This window comes from Scyliorhinus canicula, chromosome 4 (assembly GCF_902713615.1).
Source record: "Scyliorhinus canicula chromosome 4, sScyCan1.1, whole genome shotgun sequence".
Lineage (NCBI taxonomy): Eukaryota > Metazoa > Chordata > Chondrichthyes > Carcharhiniformes > Scyliorhinidae > Scyliorhinus > Scyliorhinus canicula.
Genome location: NC_052149.1, coordinates 140,413,885 through 140,437,841, shown reverse-complemented (window position 1 = coordinate 140,437,841; position 23,957 = coordinate 140,413,885). Strand labels below are relative to the sequence as shown.

General features: G+C 42.8%; 1 protein-coding gene across 11 annotated transcripts in view; it reads left to right on the top strand.

Annotated features, from left to right (window-relative positions):
- Positions 1 to 23,771, top strand: part of LOC119965047 (transcription elongation regulator 1-like) — a 130,321-nt gene extending 106,550 nt beyond the window's left edge. For 10 of the 11 annotated variants that reach the window (XM_038795271.1, XM_038795270.1, XM_038795269.1 and 7 more), the window contains 8 exons: positions 2,291 to 2,409; positions 4,756 to 4,906; positions 10,215 to 10,379; positions 13,345 to 13,527; positions 15,178 to 15,357; positions 16,300 to 16,383; positions 16,466 to 16,566; positions 23,100 to 23,771. In XM_038795271.1, the coding sequence (XP_038651199.1) occupies positions 2,291 to 2,409; positions 4,756 to 4,906; positions 10,215 to 10,379; positions 13,345 to 13,527; positions 15,178 to 15,357; positions 16,300 to 16,383; positions 16,466 to 16,566; positions 23,100 to 23,301 (1,185 nt within the window). In that variant the 3' untranslated portion in view covers positions 23,302 to 23,771. The remainder of the gene's footprint in view (positions 1 to 2,290; positions 2,410 to 4,755; positions 4,907 to 10,214; positions 10,380 to 13,344; positions 13,528 to 15,177; positions 15,358 to 16,299; positions 16,384 to 16,465; positions 16,567 to 23,099) is intronic. The other variant, XM_038795277.1, reaches the window with a different exon arrangement.
- Positions 23,772 to 23,957: the final 186 nt, after the last annotated feature.

Below are 23,957 nucleotides of genomic sequence, written 5' to 3'. Positions count from 1 at the left end.
AGCCGGCTGTTTGAGGGGGTAGAAGATGTGTGTGAAGGTTGCGGGGGAGGCCCCGCAAACCACGTTCATGTGTTTTGGTCCTGACCAAAGCTGGAGGATTACTGGAAAAAGGTGTTTAGGGTAATCTCCAAAGTGATGCACGTGAAACTGGACCTGGCCCCTTGGGAGGTCATAATCAGGGTGTCGGACCAGCCAGGGTTGGAAACGGATGTGGAGGCTGATGTTGTAGCCTTCACCTCGTTGATCACCCGAAGGCGGATCCTGTTAGGGTGGAGATCAACCTCTACACCCTGTGCCGTGGCGTGGCGGCGGTTCCTTCTGGAATTCTTGACGCTTGAAAAGATCAAATTTGAACTGAGGGGAAGGATGGAGGGATTCTACAATTCATGGGCATTATTCATTATGCACTTTCGAGAATTGGATCACATCGAACATTGTGGGGGTTGGGGGCTGGGAGGGTTGGGGGGAGGGGGACTGTATGTGTTAATGGTGACTATGGGGGATTTCTGACTCTTTGTCATCTGTTTATGTTAACATGTGGGCTAATGTTTGGGGTTTTGGTGGGAGGATGGGATTGTTGTTATTGATATGGGGATTGACATTACATTCGTTACTGATTATTGTTTATTGTTGGGTGTAAATTTGGGAGAAAATGTGAAAAAGGAGAATAAAAAAAATATATTTTTTAAAAAGTCACTTGGAGGTGCACAGGATAAACCACACCAAATTGAACGTTGTTCCTATACATCTTGGTCTTGTTGAAGACTGCATGTCTCATGGCCAGCTTTTCTCCAACATCCTGATAGATCCGCACAAGGCGACCCTTCCATCTGGATCATTTGCCCACCGCAGAACTCTTTCCTTTAAGAATTGAAAGCACACAATGATCACTTGTGGTGGCTCACCAGGGGCTTCTGCCTCAACGACCTGTGGGCCCGATCCAGCTCGGGAGGGGATGTCATTTCCCCCTCCCCCACCATCTTCCAAAACAACTGTGACATAAACTTTGTTGGATGCGACCCTCCAAGCTGCCTGGCAACCCAACAACCCTCAAGTTCTGCCTTCTGGAGCAATTTTCCAAATCGTCCATCTTGGCCCTTAATATTTTGTTGTCACCAGCCATCGCAACATCTCCCCTTTCAGGGATGTGATCTGGTCACTTTGCCTTTAAAGAGCCACCTCCACCTCCTTTAGCTCTGCACCCTGCACTTTTACCACTTCATCCGTTTTTGCTCAGGCCACGTGAGTAGTGGCATCGCCCACTCAACTGCTCTCACGTGGTCCTCTGAGACCTTCCACTGTTGTTTCCTCGGTCCCTTGCCAGGATGCCTGCAAGCATCTTGGTGGTTAGTGGAGTGGCCATTGTGCTGCAGCAGCCTCCGCCATTTTCTTAACAAACACAGCTCTTGAAGCCTCTTGAGTCGGACAACGATTCCTTTGTTCTTGCTGCCTAGTTATGTATTTATTGGGAATTCCTTTGCCATGGGATTCTTAACCCATCAAACTGACTAAATTCCACCCAAATCTCCTCTGAGAGTTCTCTGACGGGAGCCCCCTCGTTTGCGACTGCTCTCTAAATGTCGTCACCGGAGATCCCCCTCGAGAGGTTTCTGAATTGGACAATGATTCTTTGCTTGCTGGCTTCTTTGACCTTGATTTCTTTGGCATTTCCACGATATGGGAACCCTTATCCCATTAAATTATTTGAATTATCACCCCAATACCCTTCAAAAACCGGGCAAAAAAGGTAAACAAAGTATCCAGGTGGGAGCTGCCTCATGTGCGGCATGCTTTCTTCTTATCGCCAGCGAAAGTCCAAAAACTCTGGTTTTGGTCTCCTGACTTAATATCTCCTTGTGGAACTTGGTAAATTATACCATGTGAAGTCCATTGGGACATTTTGCTACATTGAAAGCATCATATAAATGCAAGTTGAATTTGATAATGCTAGCTTCCAACAATGGAAATTTTCAATTTCCAAGTGCTTGCACTACTTTAGAAAATTAGCAATTATTTGTAGAAAGATGATCTAGTTTCAGAGTATCCATCTCATTCTATGCTTATGTAAATATACTGGTTAAGCCTCCGAACTATCGATGTACAATTTTGGGTTATTCTGAAGGTATCGATTCCCTAATCGCCTCCATTTAAACTGGAAAAAAGTGTTCATGTAGCCTGATTGACAGAAGCCTTGGTACTAGGTTGGTGCATGGTCAGTGTTGTGGGTGACGGGTGAAATAAATCTGTTTTCTTCCTGTTTTTAATTTGCTCGGAACCTTGGCCCTTACAGGTTTTTGACCAGTATGTAAAAACTAGAGCTGAAGAAGAGCGAAAGGAAAAGAAAAACAAGCTGCAACAATCAAAAGAGGACTTCAAAAAATTACTGGAGGATGCAAAGTTATCTCCCAGGTAGGTATTACTGGATTCCGTTTCAATGCAGTCTTTGAAGCTCCTGTGTCTCCTTGCCTTTTTTACAGTGATGTGTGTGAGGTGTCACATAAAATTCATTTTCAGAGATATTTTGTCAGATCACTCCTGTGGAATTTTAAGGACCCTGAAGGACATGCCACTGTGAGAATTTACAGTTTACTTTTTAAGCACTCTTGTTTTGTCCTCTTTTGGGGATTGGAGTTCGCCGTACTTAACCGAGGTGCTTTTTAAAATCTACCTACTACAGTTGCATTGAACCAAACTTTTACCACCATTTTGTGTACCAAGTTGGCACCTCTGTCACTCGGATGTTTGCTGAATTAGATTAGCTGTGTCCCTTCATCAGATTAACTCTTGGTGTACGTCTCGGATAATGTTGAATTTAGTGCCATTTGCAAGCCAGCCATTTTGAGTCCTTCCCAGAGTTGATTTGGTGGTACTTGTGAGTGGGGATAGCTTCCCCTGTGAATGGCTTCCTCAAGCTGGATACTGCTGTCCGCTCACTTTCTATAGTTAGGTGACTCTGGAACAGTTCCCATACTTGGGTTCTGCCTGCTTTTGATTTAAATTCTTCCCATAAAATGCTGCAGGCTGGCACTAATGCCAGCGGAGCAGTTTTGGGATGACGGTACCACAAACTGGCCATCAGATGAGAAAGTAGATATTTTCTACACCTTTCTATCAAAGGTTATCATAGATGGATGGAAGACTTTGAACAAAAAGTTATTGCCCCAAAATTTCCTTTCCCGTTTAACTTGAGTTTATACTGGTGTTCAGTACATCATAAAATGCCTGTAAGAAATGAAATTAATTTGCATTAGTGGATGCCAAAGCCCTTCATTTACAAGTTTTCTGATTCTGTTATGTCCTATAACCTTTTGGTAGATAATAGCATTCCACGGAGGATATCTTAAGCTTTCTTCACATTTCAAGGCGTATTATAAAATTGATGAAGTGTTCTGAGTTATAATGGTCCTGGATGACTCATCTTTTCATCAATAAAATGGGACATAATTAAAATGTAAAGATTAAGTTGGATTTAACTCAATTGAGATTGATGCCTCTAAAAGGATTAGCATAATATAATCTCAAGAATTGGTGTTCCTAAATTGCGTGAAGCATGTGAGACTGATGGCTGTGCCTTGGAGAATTGGGACTAGTGGGCTTAATAGATGTTGAGAGTCCCAGACGATATTGTGGGAGACGGCCACCCAGCCCCCCCCCCCCCCCCCCCCCCCCTCCCTCCCTCAAAACCAAAGATCCGAGGTTCCACCTCCCAGTTTATCTTGAGGTAAGCAATTATATCTAAGGAACCAATTCTGTTAACTCCAGTTGACCTCAGTACTGAGGCGGATGAATATCAGCGAGGGTTTTCATTTTGATCACACTATCTTCAGTTGGCTCTTCAACAGAATAGGCTTGTGTGGATGGAGACTGCAAGTCCATCTTTCCATCTCGACTTCCAAGCCAAGGATGGCAGCATGGGTGAAGCCCTGAGGGCAACTGGCTCCTGTGGAGCAGTAATCCCAACCATGAGTTTAATACTAATAGTATAATATATTTTTTAGAAGTTTAATAAGAGGGGCCAGATCAACCTCTTGCAGACCGTGTCGCTTTCACACACTTCAAACAGGGTCAGTAAAATTGCAAAATATAATGTGGAGGACATTACCATAAGGTTTAGGAACAGAGGTAGGCCATACTGCCCATCAGGTCTGTTCCACCATTCCATGAGATCATGACAATGATGTGATAATTCTCATCTCCACTTTTCCACCATATCCCCATAATTCTTGATTCCCTTACTGATTAAAGTGTGAACTATTGTGCCAGCTGAGAAAATAGAATAGCTCTGTTGTAGTGCAACAGCAACAACTTGCATTTATACAGCACCTTTAGTGTAGAAAAGCATCTCATGGTACTTCACAGGATTGTTATCAAACATAAGGCAGCATAATCTTTGAAGTAGATCTATGCTGACTGAATGCGAAGTCAGGAAAACCAACATTGTGAGAATTCACTGCCCCAGAGGGAGGCGCACTGGCACAGTGGTTAGCAGTGCTGTCTCATAGTGCCAGGGACCTGGATTTGATTCCGGCCTTGAGTGACTGGAGTTTGCACGTTCTTCCTGTGCCTGTGTGTTTCCTTCGGGTGCTGTGGTTTCCTCCCACAGTCCAAAGATGTGCAGATTCGGGGGCAGCACGGTGGCGCAGTGGGTTAGCCCTGCTGCCTCACGGCGCCAAGGTCCCTTCTCTGGTGTAATTATACCCATTCCAAATCTCTTAGTTTCCGAATTGCAAATACTTCCCAACTTTTGTTTTCTAGATCCACATTCAGTGACTTTGCTGCCAAATATGGCAAAGACTCCAGATTCAAAGCTATTGAAAAGATGAAGGATCGGGAAAGCATGTTTATCGAGTTTATTACCAGTGTGAGGAAGCGAGAGAAAGAGGATTCGAAGAGTCGGACAGAGAAGGTAAGGTGGTTGTAGTTCCAGTGGAGTGAGTGGTGGGAGTGTGAATGTAAGGGACACCAGACTCTCCCAACAGAAACCATGCTCACCTAAATTACCTTTTTAAATGAGTATTTGTATATTTCAGAGTGCACTTTGTCTTTGTTGGGTTTCCTGGCAGCAGTTTTATCTTTTAAAGGGAAAAAAAATCCAAAGTATAAATCACTGTGTATCAAAAATAAAGGTCATGTGTTAAAAATTAATGAGTTTTGAATGTCGTTTTGCCATAGTGTCAAGAGCCCTAGGGGATGTGGTTTCCACTGGGATGCAGCTTGGTAGGGAGGAGGCATCAATAACATTACGATAGCAACACACTGCAGCCTTCCCATAAGTCCCTGTATGCTGTGTGAATGCGACTCTTTCAACCTCTGAAGCCTAATCATTTCTGACATATGCAACAAGAGAATGTTGAATAACTGCTATTCATGTCAATTTTGTCCATAAATTATTATAAAGAACAAGTAACAAATGAACGTTAACATTTTTTATATTCTTTTTTAGAAGTCTTGACTGAAGCTGCTAATAATGATTATGCTTTTCAGAGGGTAATATGTTAAATGGATTTGAAAATAGTAAATATATTGCTTAATTTAAATTTGAGTAGTACAGTAATGATTTTTTTACTTGTAAATGTTTTTATTTGAAAATGCATGTTTATTTATATGATGTTTTCTTAAAAATTGTAACTTGTTGATCTTTGCATTTTGATGTTTTCTAAAACCCTTTTGTAACCATTTTATGTATTCTGTTTTATAACGAGAATAGTCTTTACAGTTTTGTGCTGTGCGGCCTATCAATCAGTTCAGTCTGACAGCTGTCAATCACTGACAAGCAAAGTATTATGGGAATCCCTAGTGAGGAAAGAATTGGTGTTTCTCTGTGTGGTGACTTTAGCCTCCCGCAGCTCTGGTACTTTACATTTTTTTAGTTCTTTTCCTTGTGAAGTGAGAGTTGTGCCCAGAAATGTGTTAAGACAAAACAATCAAAAAAAAAATAGAAGATCTGGATAGAACCAGATTGTGTTCAACCATTACCTTTTATTCTATTGCTAACTCTTGTAAAGGTATTTTAACTTGTGTTTCTATTTGTAAATTAATCTTGTTATACTTTTAACAAGTTACAATATGTAATAGTATCGGAACCTGTGAAGCTTTCTCAGTCTTCTCTGGGTCATTGAATGTTGCACTAAAAGTGCTTTTCTCTAATTACTGAAATAAAAATGCTTTATTTAATTTACTTAGTGCTTCTTTCCCCCGTGCCCCCTTCTGCTCCCCTTCACACTCACTCTCTATACTTGAAGAACTGGCACATTGTAACAGATTAGTAAAAAAAAATAGTGTCGTTCATAGCTCCCTCCGTAGCTTGGTTTGATCGGGCTGTGTGTAACTTGGCTGCATACTATGCTGAGCTCACTAATTTGTGACAGCAGTAGTGCTGCAATTTGCCTCAGTGCCCTGGAATGAGATGGGAGTGAAGAGCTGAGGTCCAGGATAATTTTCACTCCGAGACACACAAACAGGGTTACAGCACAGAGGGAGGTCATTCTGTCAGTCATTTCAATGCCAGCTCTCTCTAAGAGCAGCTCAGCTAGTTGCCAGTCTTTTCCCTGTAGCTATTTTTTTCACCACATAATCATCTGTTTACCTTTTGAAAGCCATGATTGAAGCTGCCCCACTATCAGGTAATGCTGTCCTGATCCTAGCCAGTCCCCTTGTGTCAAAAAGGATTTCACCCCTGCTTCTTCTGTCAATTCTTAAAATGGTGTCCTGTGGTTTCCAATCCTCTCACCAATCAAAACGGTTTCCCCCTTTTTACTCTGTTCAGCCTGCTGATGAATTTGAACACCTCCTGTCAAATTGCCTCCCTCTTTTTCTGTAAGAAAAGCCCAATATCGCCAATCTATCCATGTAACTAAGGTCCCACAGCCCCAGAACCATTTTCATACTTATTTTAAAGCTATAAGAAATAGGAGCTGGAGTCGAGCAGTTATCCCATCAAGTCTGTTCTGCAATATAGTCATAGCTGATCTTCTACCTCAACTCCATTTACTTACCCACTCCACATACAGGTTGATTCCCCAATAAAATCTACCGATCTCAATCTTAAATATGTTCAACAATGGAGCATTCCCAATCCTCTGGGTAGATAATATCAAAGTTTCACAATTACAAAAGCTGAAGAAATTTTGCCTCAGCTCAGTCCTAAATTGTTTTCTGCTTATCCTGAAACTGTACACTGTGTTTTGGATTCCCAGCCACCAGAAACAACCTCTCGAGCCCCTTTAGAATCTTTGATGTTTAGGTGAGATCATTCCTCATTCTTGTAAACTCCAGAGAATATCGGTCCAATTTACTCAACATCATCATAGAACAACCCTCTTATCCCGGGAACCACTATCATGAACGTTTGCTGTACTACTCCCAAGGCAAGTCTTTCCTTCCTTAAATATGGAGACTGTAACAGCACATAGTACGTCAGTTGTGATCTCACCAAAGCTCTGTTGATTGTTGGTAGACTTCCTTATTATTAACTTGCATTCCCATTGCAATAAAGATGTCTTTTGGCTTCCTATTTACATGTACCTATATGCTAACTTTTGTGTTCCTTGTACCAGTTCTTTCTAAACATCAACATTTGCATGTTTCACACCTTTTAAACATATTCTGCTTTTTTCTTGCGACTAACGTGAATTATTTCACACTTCCCACATTACACTCCATCTGCTACCTTGTTACCCACTCACTCAACCTGCCTGTTTCTTTGAAGCTTCTTAGTGTCCTTACAACACTCATTCCCACCTAGTATTGTATTGCCAGAGAGCATTACCCTCATGTTGGTAGCCAGAATTCTCTTGAAGTGTGGTTATTGGGTCATCTGAGCATAGCCAAAATGTTTTCATGCAGTCAAATAAGCATCAAAATGAGCAGTTTAAGCTTTCCCACAAGAAGTGGCCACTTGGATCAGATACCCAATTCCCATGGACCCAGACCTCAAAAAGGGTAGGCAACTTTGTGAGAGGGAGAGAGAAGAGAGGGACTGTATAGGGGAAGAAAGGAGGAAAACTTAAAATATGTGGAATAAAAATGACAATGTACCTGGTAGCTCACCAGGGCTGTAGGAATGTGGCAATGTGTTCCTTTCTGTTTCATGCAGATTGGACCATTTTTAACATAATTAAACAAAGCAATGATTTTCATAACTAGTTAAAACTTTGTATACCTGAGATAAACAATGGTCAGGATTTGATGGGCATAATGCACAGCATAAAACTTGCCACTCAATGGCCAACCTTGTTGTGAGGCACCTTGCTGGGGCTTAGTTCATTGCGTATTGTGAGCACCTGACCTTGGGTGCTGAACAATGCCCCTTTCATTAGCACTGACATTCCCTTGCTTTGAGTGTAGAATTCACTGAGGAAGTGACATTAAAAAAGTTCACATTTGGCACTCTTAACACCAGCTGAGCATGCCAATTGCATATTCCTTTTATCCCATTCAGTTTTCTGTCTGTTATTGCTAATGTATAAGAGCAACTTTATTTCTAAAGTATCCTCTTGTTGAAATAACCTTAAAACTTAATGTGGGAAAAATGGTTGGAATTGTGTTACCAGTATGATCCAACATATTCAGTAAGTGTGAGAGGATCTCATTCTGCTCTACCTGCAAAAATAAACTTTTTTTTTTAATAAGCTTCTGGATGGAGCCAGAAATTTGGTTAAATGCATGACAATTATTACCTGTGTTTGATTCTGTCCTTGGGTGACACTGGAGTTTGCACGTTCTCCCCATGTCTGTGTGGGTTTCCTCTGGGTGCTCTGGTTTCCTCCCACAGTCCAAAAATGTGCAGATTCAGTGAATTGCCCATGATCAATGTGTGGGGTTACAGGGCTGGGCTGAGGTTGACTGCTCTTTTGGAGGGTCAGTGCAGGCTGGATGGGCTGAATGGCCTCCTCCTACACCATATGGATTCTATGATTACATTATTTAGTTTCAACAGGGGTGGAAAGTGCTGAATCAGTTGACAATTTATGCGTATAGACTCAGCAAGCTTCACACATCCGTATACTGATTATATGCTTAGTTTAAAATACAAATAAGTAATTACCGTAGCTGGTCATTATATTCAAATTCCAATGATATAGACTGCATTGAAGTTGGTGTGTCAATTTAATCTTGCATTTAAAGCCCCCAGTACTTTAAAATCAGCCACAATGTTCATAGCATTTAAAGCATAGATTGATTTTAAATGTTTATTTTTATACCTATGTCATGTTTTTAAAAATCTGTTTCCACTAGTGGATTTATACAAAATAATTGTGCAGCTGTTTCTGAGCTTTTTAATTTGTAATGAATCTCAGACATTTTGTATGCAAATTGCCTGAAGCTACTGTATTGGTATCTTAACTTCAAAATGATCCATAAAAAAACTTAATTATATTACTCCAGTCCATTTTTATGGAAGTGGATCGTCTGAAAGTGGTGTCCCATCGCAGAACTTGTTTTGGTCCAAATACAGAAATTTATATTTAGTATGTAATTGATTGAACTTAGTTAATTTTAATAATCAGTTTGGAAGGTTTAATTAAGGGACAAGCAGTATGCCCTTCAAAACGGGACGATCACTGGTTTGAAAGCCTTTGGTACCCTGATGCTGTCTATCTGCTGCTGTCCGTCATTCAGTGAGCTTTCTGACTCTGGCTGCCAGCTGAAGCACCCCGTCTTGAGTGGGGCAGCATTCGGCCCAACTTCACTATGTTGTAACTTTGGACCCTGGAGCAGTATTGGTTGGCATTGTGGAACATCCCACTGACTAAACTGCTGCATATGGTGCCAGTGGAATAGGCTGAGGTAGTTTGAGAAATTAAGTCGTCCAATATGTTTTTTTTTTAAAAGTATAAAATGAATGCATAGACAGCAACACAGAAATCCACAAGATATTTCACAAAGGGTAATTCAGTAGTGCTAAAACTGATTTACTGTTAACTCGATAGGGTTTGATTAAACTATAAATACCTTGTCCCCTAAAAAAATGGATCTGCTATTAACTAGGTATAGTTCTATAAAATACAAATTAGTATTCCATGCCATGAGGCATATTTTATTAAATAAGTTATTATTTGAGTGTGGAGGGTGTATTCACTTTCCTTCAGTGTGAGGTAAGTGAGTAATGCAGTGGTGACTAAAATAAGACAATTGCAAAGCTGCTTCCTGACTTGGATTTGCTCTTCATTTCTCCCCTCATCAACTCCTCTATCCAACTCAATACTGAGCAGGTAAAGGGCAACTTCTTTGACATGCTGTCTGAGCACCACCTGGACAGTCAGTTACGCTGGAGCAAAGTGAAGGAGAAATTTGAGAGTGACTCACGCTACAAAGCTGTGGATAGCTCTGGGCTAAGGGAGGATTTCTTTAAGCAGTATATGGAGAAACTAGCCAAGGTAAGGAGTTGTGCATTGAAAAGTGTACAAGCATAGCCCTAAATTGACTCAGTGCAGCATTGCCGGTGTGTCACTGAGCTATGTAGATCAGCAGTGGTCTTAACAGACTCAGCAACTATCAGCAAATATTGTTGTTGTTTTCCTTCCATAGGCTTACAGCAGTGAGCTTTACTGTTCCTGACAGTGTTTGCCAGTATTAAATAAATTTCAGATGTATGGACATGGACAGGATTGAGCTGAGAGTCTCCATGGTCCAAAGCCACCATATTCATATGAAGCGTAGCTTGGTAGTACAGAACTTGAATATTGCTAAAAGGAGATGTATTGCCAAAGCTTTTTGTCTTTCATTCATCAAGTGCCAGGGTCCAAGATTCGATTCCCGGTTTGGGTCACTGTCTGTGCAGAGTCTGCAAGTTCTCACTGTGTCTGCGTGGGTTTCCTGCAGGTGCTCCGGTTTCCTCCCACAAGTCCCCAAATACGTGCTTTTAGGTAATTTGAACATTCTGAATTCTCCCTCTGTGTACCCGAACATTTGCCGGAATGTGGCGGCTAGGGGCTTGTCACAGTAACTTCATTGCAGTGTTAATGTAAGCCTACTTGTGACAATAAAGATTATTATTAAAAAAGGAAGCTAAATTTCAAACCATCAATTTGTACTACAAGTGACAAGATTATTGATTGGTTGGCAAGTGGATTGGCTGGGGCATTGTAATGGAGAAAGCAATAGGGGACAATAGGCACCCCAAGCTCACGAGTAATTCTAGTGTAAGGCTTGAACATATTCCTTTTGTTTGCAGAGAATGGGTCTTTGTGTATGCAGGTGTGTCACTTCTAGCAAATGAACCATGTTACTAGCTTGACTTATCTTAAATTGTTTGTTAGTGCAGCTGTTCATGCACTCAGAATTGTTCAGGGAATGCTGTTCAATTGTGTAATCACGTGTAATAGAAGAGGTTTTATTTGGGTTTTGCAAGCGCAGTCACGTTGAATATGGCCTAAATTCTGCCTATTACGAGCAACTAAAGGAACATGCTGTTTGATTCGCTTGGGTGATGTACCCGACAGGACATTGAAATTCTCACGCAACTTTGCTCAACTGCATGATAAGCAGATTGTGTTTTTGGACTTCCTACAAAACTAAACATTACTGTTAGATGCAGTTCCGCGATGGGCAACATTTGCTGAACAATCCTGAGTGCACTAATAGCTACACTAACAATTTAAGATAATTAGTCAAGCTCAAAATGCAGCTCATTTGCACCTGCTAGAAGCAACATACATTCATATGCAGGGACCAGTTTTCTGCAAACAAAAGGAATGTGTTCAAGCTTTTGTACCTTTCTTGAATTACCTGGGAGTTTGTGGAGCCAATAATTTCCTGTTGCTTTCTCCATGGCAGCACCTCAGTCAATCAGAGTTGACTTGCCAACCAATCCTCCTGAAGGATAAATTTATTGTGATTGTTTGAAATTTGGCATTCTTGTGCTTGCCCTAATAAGTGCAAGATGAAAAGCTTTGGCAACATGTCTCCTCAGCGTTATTCATATGAGGAATGCTCACTGGGGTGAGGTACTGAAGGATGACGGGTAGCTGTTTATGGATTGTGAGCCAATGAAGATCACCTCTAGAAGAGGAGAAAGGACTTTTTTTTAAAAATGCAAGCAAAGTCATTTTTAATTTTATTTTTTTATTTGTTCTTTGGTTACTTTTGTGGTATATGGTCACAATGCTGATTATGGATAATTTGGGATGCTATTTCCATTAGGTTGTTTTCATTGCCACCTTTGTATTGCTGGGTTTTGGATGAGTTGGCAGATCTTTCAGAGTTACCTGAGTGACAGGGCCGAAGAATTGTTCCAGTAACAGATTGAAGTGCTTACAGCAGGTGTTCCTATATAAGAATCTGCTAATAGCTACTTATTCCAGATCCGAATGGCATAAGCAGCAGCTTCACAGCATGCTTCAGACTTTCACATCCTGTACCTATCAGAAACAGCAGGGAGGCAAAGAAAATGCAGCAATGGGACAGTGAAGAAAGAATTATGTTCATGCGCTTAATTTATCTCCTGAGCATCTTAAATACTGACAAAAGCCTTTTTTTGTAGATCATCACTGTACAGTGATAGTGTGGTTATGTTACCGATCTATTAAGCCAGAGACCATTCGTTCAAATATCATTGTAGCAGTTTAAGAGTTTGAATTGTGCGGTTTTCAATCAAGATTTTTTTTTAAATTGGTGCCTACAAAAGTAATAATGAAGTTGGTGGATTGTCATAAAATTATTCCTTTTAATTACATATCCAACCTATATGTCACTCCAGTCCCCCACCAATGTGGTTGAATCTTAACTGCCTTGAAGTAATCTGGCATGCCACCCAGTTTTATCAAAACTGCTGCAAATAATTCAGTTCAGTGAGAAAGCCCAGCACCACCTCCAGGCAACAGGAAACAGGCATTATGTTTTGCTCTTGCCAGCTGTGGCTACCCATATCTTGAGAATGTTTTATTTAAATGCCTGACTGGTACAGTGTTGTCAGGATTTCTGTAAAGTACGGTAGTGTGTGCTCGTGTCTTTTTCATGCCTTGTCCATATCAACTGTGTCCATTAGTACAACAACAGAATTTATTATACAAAATGTTGGCTGCATCTGGTGTTGATCATGGCTGGTGGTGCAGAGCAATTTGCAGAAATAACTGAAGAACATCATCAAGAAGAGCATTGCATAGTACCAATGTATTTTTGTTTCAATGCGAGTTGTATGAGATGTTAGGTTAGTTGTTAACATTGTCTTAGATTGCACACTTTTTCCTGCCTGACTGCACTTCACACCACCTTTCATTTAACCTACTTATTGTTTTAAAATGTACATTTGTAGGAATAATTCTAATTAAAATGAGATGATTTGTATAAAATTACCATTTAACCCCACTACCTTTCTCTCTCCCACCTCTGCCCCCTTGACAGCACATAGACTCCGATAAGGAGAAGGAACTGGAGCGCCAAGCACGAATAGAAGCAAGTTTGCGAGAACGGGAAAGAGAGGTTCAGAAAGCTCGCTCGGAGCAGACTAAGGAAATTGATCGGGAACGGGAACAGCATAAGAGAGAGGAAGCCATCCAGAATTTCAAAGCCTTGTTGTCCGATATGGTAATAAGCCGGTGTCTAAAGTTACAGGGTGGCACAGTGGTTAGCACTGCTGCCTCACAGCGCTAGAGACCTGGATTGAATTCCAGCCTTGGGTGACCATCTGTGTGGAGTTTGCGCTTTCTCCCTGTGGTGCATGGGTTTCCTCTGGGTGCTCCAGTTTCTTCCCACAGTCCAACGATGTGCAGTTAAGGTGGATTAACCACGCTAAAATTGCCCCTTAGTGCCCAAAGATGTGCAGGTTCGGTGGGGTTCCGGGGTTAGGGTGGGGAAGTGGCCCTAGTTTTAATGCTCTTTCTGAGAGTTGGTAGAGACTTTATGGGGAATTCTGTTATTCTAAAAAAAAGACGCTCTGAAATCAATGCGCAATCCTGATTGTGACCATTTACATATGGCGGAAGTTGTATTTGACTCACTATAAAAATGATCCCAAACTATAATTTAATTTCTTAACTACTTATTGTTACTTGGGTGAGTTTTTTTTGAGTACCCAATTCAGTTTTCCAATTAAGAGGAAATTTAGCGAGGCCAATCCACCTACCCTGCACATCTTTTTGAGTTGTGGGGCGAAACCCACGCAAACACGGGGAGAATGTGCAAACTCCACACGGGCAGTGACCAAGGGCCGGGATCAAACCTGGGACATTGGTACAGTGAGACAGTAGTGCTAACTACTGAGCCACTGTGCTGCCCTGGGGTGAGTTATTATTTAGCATTTCCCTTAGCTGAAATTGGGTGCTTTTTTCTTTTTCATCACATGTAATTATTACTGGAGCTAGATGTTAATGTAGAGGCTTGTCCATCAGTGGGAGGTTTTCAGCTAAAATGTAATTCACTTAGCATGCTATGTTGAGGTTTTTTATTTGGTTTGGATTTCTTTTATTTCCTGTTGTAGCAGCTTCAATCTGGTGAGTTTTATTTTGCTTTTCGAAATGTTCATTTTTGGAATGCTTGACAAAGTGCGAAATTTTCAGTGCATCAAACTCCACAAAATAAAGCTATATGTAAAGTTTCTGGGAGCAAGGCAAATGTCATTTTGTCCAGCATGTCTGTGCCCTTGTCATAGATTAACTCCATATATCAATCTTCTCAGCATGTCCCTTTAATCCCACCTCTCCGCTCTCTGGAAAATCACCTTGATTTCCATTGAGCTCTTTTATGCTGCATGCTTCAGTTATCCTTATTGGTAACTTGTTCCATACTTGTTTCCCTTTGTAGGAAAGGTTCAGCTTTGCCGCTAAATTTCTAATCTTTGACCAGTGTACCCTTCACTGCAATAGGCCAGTCTTCACAACCCTCCATAAACTCCTCAAAGTTGGGCGACATGGGGCGCAGTGGTTAGCACAGCTGCCTTGTGGTGTTAAGGACCTGAGTTCACTGTCCGTGTGAAGTTTGCACATTCTCTCCGTATCTGCATGGATCTCACCCTCACAAACCAAAGATGTGTAGGGGAGATGAATTGGCCACGCTAATATTGATTGCCCCTTAATTGGAAAAATTTAAATAATAAACTCCCGAAAGTGTCCTCTTTACCTTTCCTCGTGCCCTAACTGGTGTGTGTTCTTTTTTTTTTTTAAATCCTGTTTGCCACCTTTAGCACTCTTTCAACTCTTTTCACAAAAGCACTGTTCATTCTTCTGTTGTGTTCTACAGGTCCGTTCTTCTGATGTCACATGGTCGGATACCCGGAGGACCCTTCGTAAAGATCACCGCTGGGAGTCTGCTTCATTACTGGAACGAGAAGAGAAGGAAAAACTATTCAGTGAGCACATAGAGGCACTTACAAAGAAGAAGAGAGAGCATTTTAGGCAACTTTTGGATGAAACCTCAGCAGTGAGTGCGACTAGTTCATGGTTGATCATTTTCCATCTGAATGTATCTCGTCTCCTTGCTAACATGAAATATGTCAAAATATTCTTGTGGAACTGTCTATCGGAAGTTCATTCTTTATGGAGCATGAATAGGGACGTATTTGTGCTTATTCATGTGCTTTATAAACTAAAGAAATATTACTTCAATATTGAATTTATGCAGTGCTTTATCATCAAAACTGTAGATGTATCTTTTATATTGAATTAACTGTAATGCCGGTAAATGTTAATCATTTCTAAAGTAGTTGTAGGGTGTTTCCACAGATGTAACTATTTCAATCAGAAGATAAGGAACATTATGGACTAATGTGGCAGCGAGAAAAAAAATGTTGTGCATTTGTTGTTGCTAACAAGGCCTTGAGAAGGTGATGATGAACTATTGCTGTACATTTAACCCAGTAGCAATATATTTCCAAGTAGCAAAAGATTTCCAAGTCTCAGTGGTGTGTGACATGCCAGTAATGGTGTTCCCAGGCACCTTCGGCCCTCGTTTTTGTAGGTGGTAGAAGTCACAGGTTTTGACATCAGAGGAGCCTTGACATGCTACTATAGGGCATCTTCTAGATAGTGCACACTTCAATCACGTTATGGTGAGTTGGAGGGGCAAGTGAATGGGATGCCAATTTGAGTGGCTGCTTTGTCCTGCATGGTGGCGAGCTTCTTGAATGTTGTTGGATCGGCACTCATCCAGGAAAGTGCAGAATATTCCATCACACTCCTGACTTGCAGAGTGTGGAAAGACATTTGGCAGTCACGAGGCGAGTCATCTGTTGTGGAATACTCAGCTTCTAATCGGCTCTTGTAGCCACAATATTTATGTGGCTGATTTAGTTATATGGTTGGTGAGTTGTTTTCAACAAGTTTTCTGCTTGTTTGTAACGTTTTGATCTTTTTTGTTATGTAGATTACTCTTACCTCTACATGGAAGGAAGTGAAAAAAGTCATCAAAGAGGACCCTCGCTGCATCAAATTCTCCTCCAGTGATAGGGTAATGGTCATGTCTGCTAAAGATGCAAAGTATTCAATCTTTCATCCAAGTACATTACTTAGTTACTTGTGCTCTCTTTCAGAAAAAGCAGAGGGAGTTTGAAGAATACATTCGAGATAAATACATTACAGCCAAAGCAGACTTTCGGACACTGTTGAAAGAGACCAAATTTATAACTTACAGGTGAGTAATGCTTGCAGCTGCTCAGGACTACGGTTATCTGTGGTTTTCAATGACTGCATTAATGACAATCACTACCAGTACAATCTATTGTGCCTTCTTGGGATACCCAAGTGTTTTTTGCCTCTTGGGTAAAAGGTGTAGGTTGTTGAATAAGAAGCTGCACTTTGTCAAAATGAATCTGACTCCAGTTTTGTGTGTGTTGTTTTGGAGCCTGTGTTTTCAATTTGAATTTCACGTTTTGGTGCATTTGCCAACAAAACATTCCCATCCAATTGCATCACTTTAATCAGCTATGTATTCAGGGTATTAGTTCGAATTTGCTGACGGATGGTAATTCTCATTTTGAGCTATTGATTGGCACAGGTGTATAAATCGAAGAAAAGGAAAGTGCACATAAGTAGAGCTAAATGAAGAGGCTCAAATTCTTATTTGAAACATGTAGTTCCATCAGCACTTTGGCTGGGTAGCATCCATATTTCCTTATGCAAGTACAATAGATTAGTCAGCAGTCACAAAATTGCATTTTTTAGTGTTGAATCTATTTTATAAACCTTCAAGGCTACGAAAAGTTCTTCAAGCAGTAAAATGGTCTGATGTTCAGCTGTTAGTTGAATGGCATTTTGTATTTACTTGCCCCCTTTAAATGGTAAATGTTTAATGCTCATGGAAGGTTCACTCAACTGATACCTGGGATGAGTAGGTTATCTTATTGGATTGGATTTGTTTATTGTCAAGTCTACCGAGGTACAGTGAAAAGTATTTTTCTGCAAGCAGCTCAACAGATCATTCAGTACATGGGAAGAAAAGGGAATTCAACAAAATTCAAGAAAATACATAATAGGGCAACACAAGATATACAATGTAACTACATAAGCATTGGCATCGGATGAAGCATACAGGGTGTAGTGTTAATGAGGTCAGTCAATAACAGGGTCATTTAGGAATCTGGTGACAGTGGGGAAGAAGCTGTTTTTGAGTCTGTTCGTGCGTGTTCTCAGACTTCTATATCTCCTGCTCGATGGAAGAAGTTGGAAAAGTGAGTAAGCCGGGTGGGAGGGATCCTTGATTATGCTGCCTGCTTTCCCCAGGCAGCGGGAGGTGTAGATGGAGTCCATGGATGGGAGGCAGGTTTGTGTGATGGACCGGGCGGTATTCACGACTCTCTGAAGTTCCTTGCGGTCCAGGGCTGAGCAGTTGCCATACCAGGCTGTGATGCAGCCCGATAGGATGCTTTCTAGAGTGCACCTGTAAAAGTTGGTAAGGGTTAATGTGGACATGCTAAATTTCCTTAGTTTCCTGAGGAAGTATAGGCGCTGTTGTGCTCTCTTGGTGATAGTGTCGACGTGAGTGGACCAGGGCAGATTTTTGGTGATGTGCACCCCTAGGAATTTGAAACTGCTAACCATCTCCACCTCGGCCCCGTTGGTGCTGACAGGGGTGTGTCTCGTACTTTGCTTCCTGAAGTCAATGACCAGCTCTTTAGTTTTGCTGGCATTGAGGGAGAGATTGTTGTTGTTACACCACTCCACCAGGTTCTCTATCTCCCTCCTGTATTCTGACTCGTCGTTATTTGAGATCCGGCCCACTATGGTCGTATCGTCAGCAAACTTGTAGATGGAGTTGGAACCAAGTTTTGCCACGCAGTCGTGTGTGTACAGGGAGTAGGGTAGGGGGCTAAGTACGCATCCTTGCGGGGTCCCGGTATTGAGGACTATTGCGGAGGAGGTGTTGGTGTTCATTCTTACTGATTGTGGTCTGTTGGTCAGAAAATCGAGGATCCAGTTGCAGAGTGGAGAGCCAATTCCTAGGTTTTGGAGCTTTGATATGAGCTTGGCTGGGATTATGGTGTTGAAGGCGGAGCTGTAGTCAATAAATAGGAGTCTGATGTAGGAGTCCTTGTTTTCGAGATGCTCTAGGGATGAGTGTAGGGCCAGGGAAATGGCGTCTGATGTGGACTAGTTACGACGGTATGCGAATTGAAGTGGGTCAAGGCGTGAGGAAAGGTTGGACAGGCTGGGCCTGTCTCCATTGGACTTTTAGCAGAATGCGAGGTAATCTTATTGAAACATAAAATCCTGAGGAGGCTTGATAGTGTGAATTCTGAAAATATGTTTCCCCTTGTGGGAAAGATTCAAACCAGAAAATATGGTTTAAAAATAAGGGGATCTCCCGTTTAAGACTGAGATGAGGAGAAAACCTTTCTCTGAACGCCTTTGGAGCTCTCTCCCCAGAGAGCAGTGGAGACGGGGGTCACTGAATATTTTGAAGGCAGAGATTGTCGGTTCTTGACTAACAAGGGAGTCTAAGGTTATTTGGGGATAGGCGGAATTTGTAATTGAGACCACAATCAGATCAGCCGCCATATTGAATGGTGGAGCAGACTCCAAGGGCCGAATGGCCAACATGCTCATATGTTCGTATGGTTTCCGAACTTCAACCTAGCCTAGGATTTTGTCCAGAACCAGCTAGCTTCAGGAAAACCTGATTCCCAGCTAGTCGTTATGTGTTACAATTGCAACTTGTATTTATTTTGTATTCCAAATTGTTTCATCCCTTGCACGCCCCGCCATGAAACAACACCAAGTTATGGAAGAAATATAGGGACCTGTGTTTAAAAGCGTAATCGGAATTAAGTTTTGAGGAGGAGAGAGCAGGACAGGTGTTTATGGAGGGTATTCCAAAGTTTAGAGCCTTGACAGCTAGAAGGCATGGCTGCTTATTTTGAGGTAAAGGTATGTGGAGTATTTGCGAAGATGCTGGCGCAACAGTTCTGAGGTTTGTTGGGCTGGAGGAAGTTAGAGGGGGAGGGGTGAGGCCATGGAAAGAGGTGTAAAGATGGGTGAATGGAACTTGGTGCAGTTTAAAATTCAGGTTCTATTTTATGCATTGGATAAGTTGTCATGTGTAATAAAAGCGTTGACATGGCTTTCAGCAACAGATAAGCTGAGGAAGGGATGGAAAGGACTCATCGTACAGAGGTGATTTTTGAGATGTGGATATGGGAGCTGAAGCTTAACTTGAATTAAAATGAGATGTTGTGGTTGCAAACAATCTGGTTCAGCTGAGATGATGGAAAGTAAAATCGCCATACTCCTAGATGGCCATAGGCTGCTTTCCCCTTTGAGGGGGAGAATTGAATGGTGGTGATTTAACATGAGCATTACACCTCAGGGGAGGGGCAAGGTTGAGATGGGGGGCCTTCATGAATAACCTCAGCCAGTATAGGAATTGAATCCATGCTGTTAGCATCGCTCTGCATCACGAACCAGCAGTCCAGCCAACTGAGCTAAACCAATAATCATCTTTATTAGTGTCACAAGTCGGCTTACACTAACATTGCAATGAAGTTACTGTGAAAATCCCGTAGTCGCCACGTTACGGCGCCTGTTCTGGCCCACTGACGGAGAATTCGATGTCCAATTCACCTAACAAGCACGTCTTTCAGGACTTGTGGGAGGAAACCAGAACACCCGGAGGAAACCCACCCACTCACTGGGAGAGAGTGCAGACACTGCACAGACAATGACCCAAGCCAGGAATCGAACCAGTGTCCCTGGCGCTGTGAAGCAACAATGCTGCCCCAGTCGCCAACTGAGATGATGACCAGGGAAGGGAATAGAAGAGGTGGTGTGAGAACAGAGTTTTTGGTGTAAGTCGAAGCGAATAGTTTCCCAATGTTTAGTTTGTTCAGTTTGCATCTTATCCAAGACTGGGAGAGGTGGTGGTTTTTTGCCATCGTATATGTGGATCCCACTTTTGTTGATGTGCCTGCACGAGAAATAGGAGGGGGCAAAGTATAGATCCTTTGGGTTGTGAAGGAAAGTCATGGTTGGATATTCTCTGGCAACACTGGATGGTTAAGGGTGAAACCATGCTAACGGTCATTCCCACTCAGCTGGAGAACGAAGGAAAGGCTTTTGAGGATGGTTGGTTTGAACAACCATTTCAAAGGCTGCAGACCGGTCAAGAAGAATGATGGGACAGGGTGATAAAGAGACGTCTTAAAACAAAGGAAGCAAGATAGTGGGGTGTTAATTAGAGTGTTCCAGAGGTCCAAACCAGATCTCTGAAAGAGTAGCTGCTGATGAACAAGCAGTAACCAAGAAACAGAGAGACATTGAGTTGGAGGAGGTCTCGGGTACGGTGTACATGCCACACCACAGTTTGTTGCGTTTGTTGTGCTAATTTAAGAATATCATTGATGCCCACTACAGTAGCAGTGCGAGGGTAGAACAGTCAGTAAGGTGGGAATGCGAGGGTCGAACAGTGAGTAAGGTGGGAGTGCGAGGATAGGACAGGTTAGTACGGTGGGAATGCGAGGGTAGAACAGTCAATAAGGTGGGAATGCGAGGGTAGAACAGTCAGTAAGGTGGGAGTGCGAGGGTAGAACAGTCAGTAAGGTGGGAGCTCGAGGGTAGGACAGTCAGTAAGGTGGGAATGCGAGGGTAGAACAGTCAATAAAGTGGGAATGCGAGGGTAGAACAGTCAGTAAGGTGGGAATGCGAGGGTAGGACAGTCAGTAAGGTGGGAGTGCGAGGGTAGAACAGTCAGTAAGGTGGGAGTGCGAGGGTAGAACAGTCAGTAAGGTAGGAGTGCGAGGGTAGAACAGTCAGTAAGGTGGGAGCTCGAGGGTAGGACAGTCAGTAAGGTGGGAATGCGAGGGTAGAACAGTCAGTAAGGTGGGAGTGCGAGGGTAGGACAGTTAGTAAGGTGGGAGTGCGAGGGTAGAACAGTCAGTAAGATGGGAGTGCGAGGGTAGAACAGTCAGTAAGGTGGGAGCTCGAGGGTAGGACAGTCAGTAAGGTGGGAATGCGAGGGTAGGACAGTTAGTAAGGTGGGGGTGCGAGGGTAGGACAGTCAGTAAGGTGGGAGTGCGAGGGTAGGACAGTCAGTAAGGTGGGAATGCGAGGGTAGGACAGTCAGTAAGGTGGGAATGCAAGGGTAGGACAGTCAGTAAGGTGGGAATACAAGGGTAGGACAGTCAGTAAGGTGGGAGTGCGAGGGTAGAACAGTCAGTAAGGTGGGAGTGCGAGGGTAGAACAGTCAGTAAGGTGGGAATGCAAGGGTAGGACAGTCAGTAAGGTGGGAATACAAGGGTAGGACAGTCAGTAAGGTGGGAGTGCGAGGGTAGAACAGTTAGTAAGGTGAGAATGCGAGGGTAGAACAGTCAGTAAGGTGGGAATGCGAGGGTAGAAAGTCAGTAAGGTGGGAATGCGAGGGTAGAACAGTCAGTAAGGTGGGAGTGTGAGGCTAGGACAGTTAGTAAGGGGGGAGTGCGAGGGTAGAACAGTCGGTAAGGTGGGAGTGCGAGGGTAGGACAGTCAGTAAGGTGGGAGTGCGAGGGTAGAGCTGTTAGTAAGGTGGGAGTGCGAGGGTAGGACAGTCAGTAAGGTGGGAGTTAACAGTCAGTAAGATGGGAATTCGAGGGTAGGACAGTTAGTAAGGTGGGAATGCGAGGGTAGAACAGTCAGTAAGGTGGGAGTGCGAGGGTAGGACAGTCAGTAAGGTGGGAGTGCGAGGGTACAACAGTCAGTAAGGTGGGAATTTGAGGGTAGGACAGTCAGTAAGGTGGGAGTGCGAGGGTAGAACAGTCAGTAAAGTGGGAATGCGAGGGTAGAACAGTCAGTAAGGTGGGAGTGCGAGGGTAGGACAGTTAGTAAGGTGGGAGTGCGAGGGTACAACAGTCAGTAAGGTGGGAATTTGAGGGTAGGACAGTCAGTAAGGTGGGAGTGCGAGGGTAGAACAGTCAATAAGGTGGGAATGCGAGGGTAGAACAGTCAGTAAGGTGGGAGTGCGAGGGTAGAACAGTCAGTAAGGTGGGAGTGCGAGGGTAGAACAGTTAGTACGGTGGGAATGCGAGGGTAGAACAGTCAGTAAGGTGGGAATGCGAGGGTAGAACAGTCAGTAAGGTGGGAGTGCGAGGGTAGGACAGTTAGTAAGGTGGGAGTGCGAGGGTACAACAGTCAGTAAGGTGGGAATTTGAGGGTAGGACAGTCAGTAAGGTGGGAGTGCGAGGGTAGAACAGTCAGTAAAGTGGGAATGCGAGGGTAGAACAGTCAGTAAGGTGGGAGTGCGAGGGTAGGACAGTTAGTAAGGTGGGAGTGCGAGGGTACAACAGTCAGTAAGGTGGGAATTTGAGGGTAGGACAGTCAGTAAGGTGGGAGTGCGAGGGTAGAACAGTCAATAAGGTGGGAATGCGAGGGTAGAACAGTCAGTAAGGTGGGAGTGCGAGGGTAGGACAGTTAGTAAGGTGGGAATGCGAGGGTAGGACAGTTAGTAAGGTGGGAGTGCGAGGGTAGGACAGTTAGTAAGGTGGGAGTGCGAGGATAGGACAGTCAGTAAGGTGGGAGTGCGAGGGTAGAGCAGTTAGTAAGGTGGGAGTGCGAGGGTAGAGCTGTTCGTAAGGTGAGAGTGCGAGGGTAGAATAGTTTGTGACGTGAATAATTTTGCTTTAGCCAAATGGATCTCTCTAGATCTTGTATTTTCTGCCATCAATCAAAATTTGTGATGAGTTTCCCTTCTCTCCTCCCAAGGTCGAAAAAACTACTGCACGAGTCAGATCAGCATCTCAAAGACATTGAACGAATCCTTCAGAATGACAAACGGTACTTGGTCTTGGAGTGCGTGCCAGAGGAGAGACGCAAGCTCATTATGGCCTACATTGATGATCTAGATCGACGAGGCCCTCCCCCACCTCCCACAGCGTCGGAGCCAACCAGACGATCTGCCAAATAACACCAAAAAAAGTTCTCCTGAGCATGAGCAGGCTGCCGATCAACTGAGACTTGTGCATGAGCCATCTGCCCAACATCAACGTGTGTGCAGTATTAATGTGTCTGCTTTGTCCAGTTTTGTATATAGTATGGACACATTTGTACCAGCTTGTCATCATGTTGAAGTGGAAGCTTTGACTCATCATTCAGTTGTGTGAAATAGAACTTTTAAAAAATACAGCTGATGTAGTACGTGCAGCATGGTCATTAGTCCAACCAAATGGCTGTGCCACAGCAACTCTGTAAAAACTAGCATTTAGTTACCAGTAATTTTCCAAGTCGGTCACTGATCTCAAAAAGGGTTTTGTTTGTAACATTTAAGCTTTTACTTGTGTTTAAATGTAAGTTTCCAAAGTGACTTTATTAACAAAGGTGTTGGAAATGTTGCCTAGTTGAAATGTTTACTGCAATAAACCATCTTTTTTTCTACAAGTTTTGGAATGCAACTTTCTTTGTACTGATTTAAATGGGGGGGGGGGGGGGGGGGGCGGTTTGCAACAAAAAAAAGTGCAAGCATAAAAAATTCCAAAAGTAATTTTAGTGTTCTCTCCCAATAAATTGGGAAAGTGTATTCAACTTATCGTTTGTCGGCCAACTGTTTCTAACCTAACCCATCAG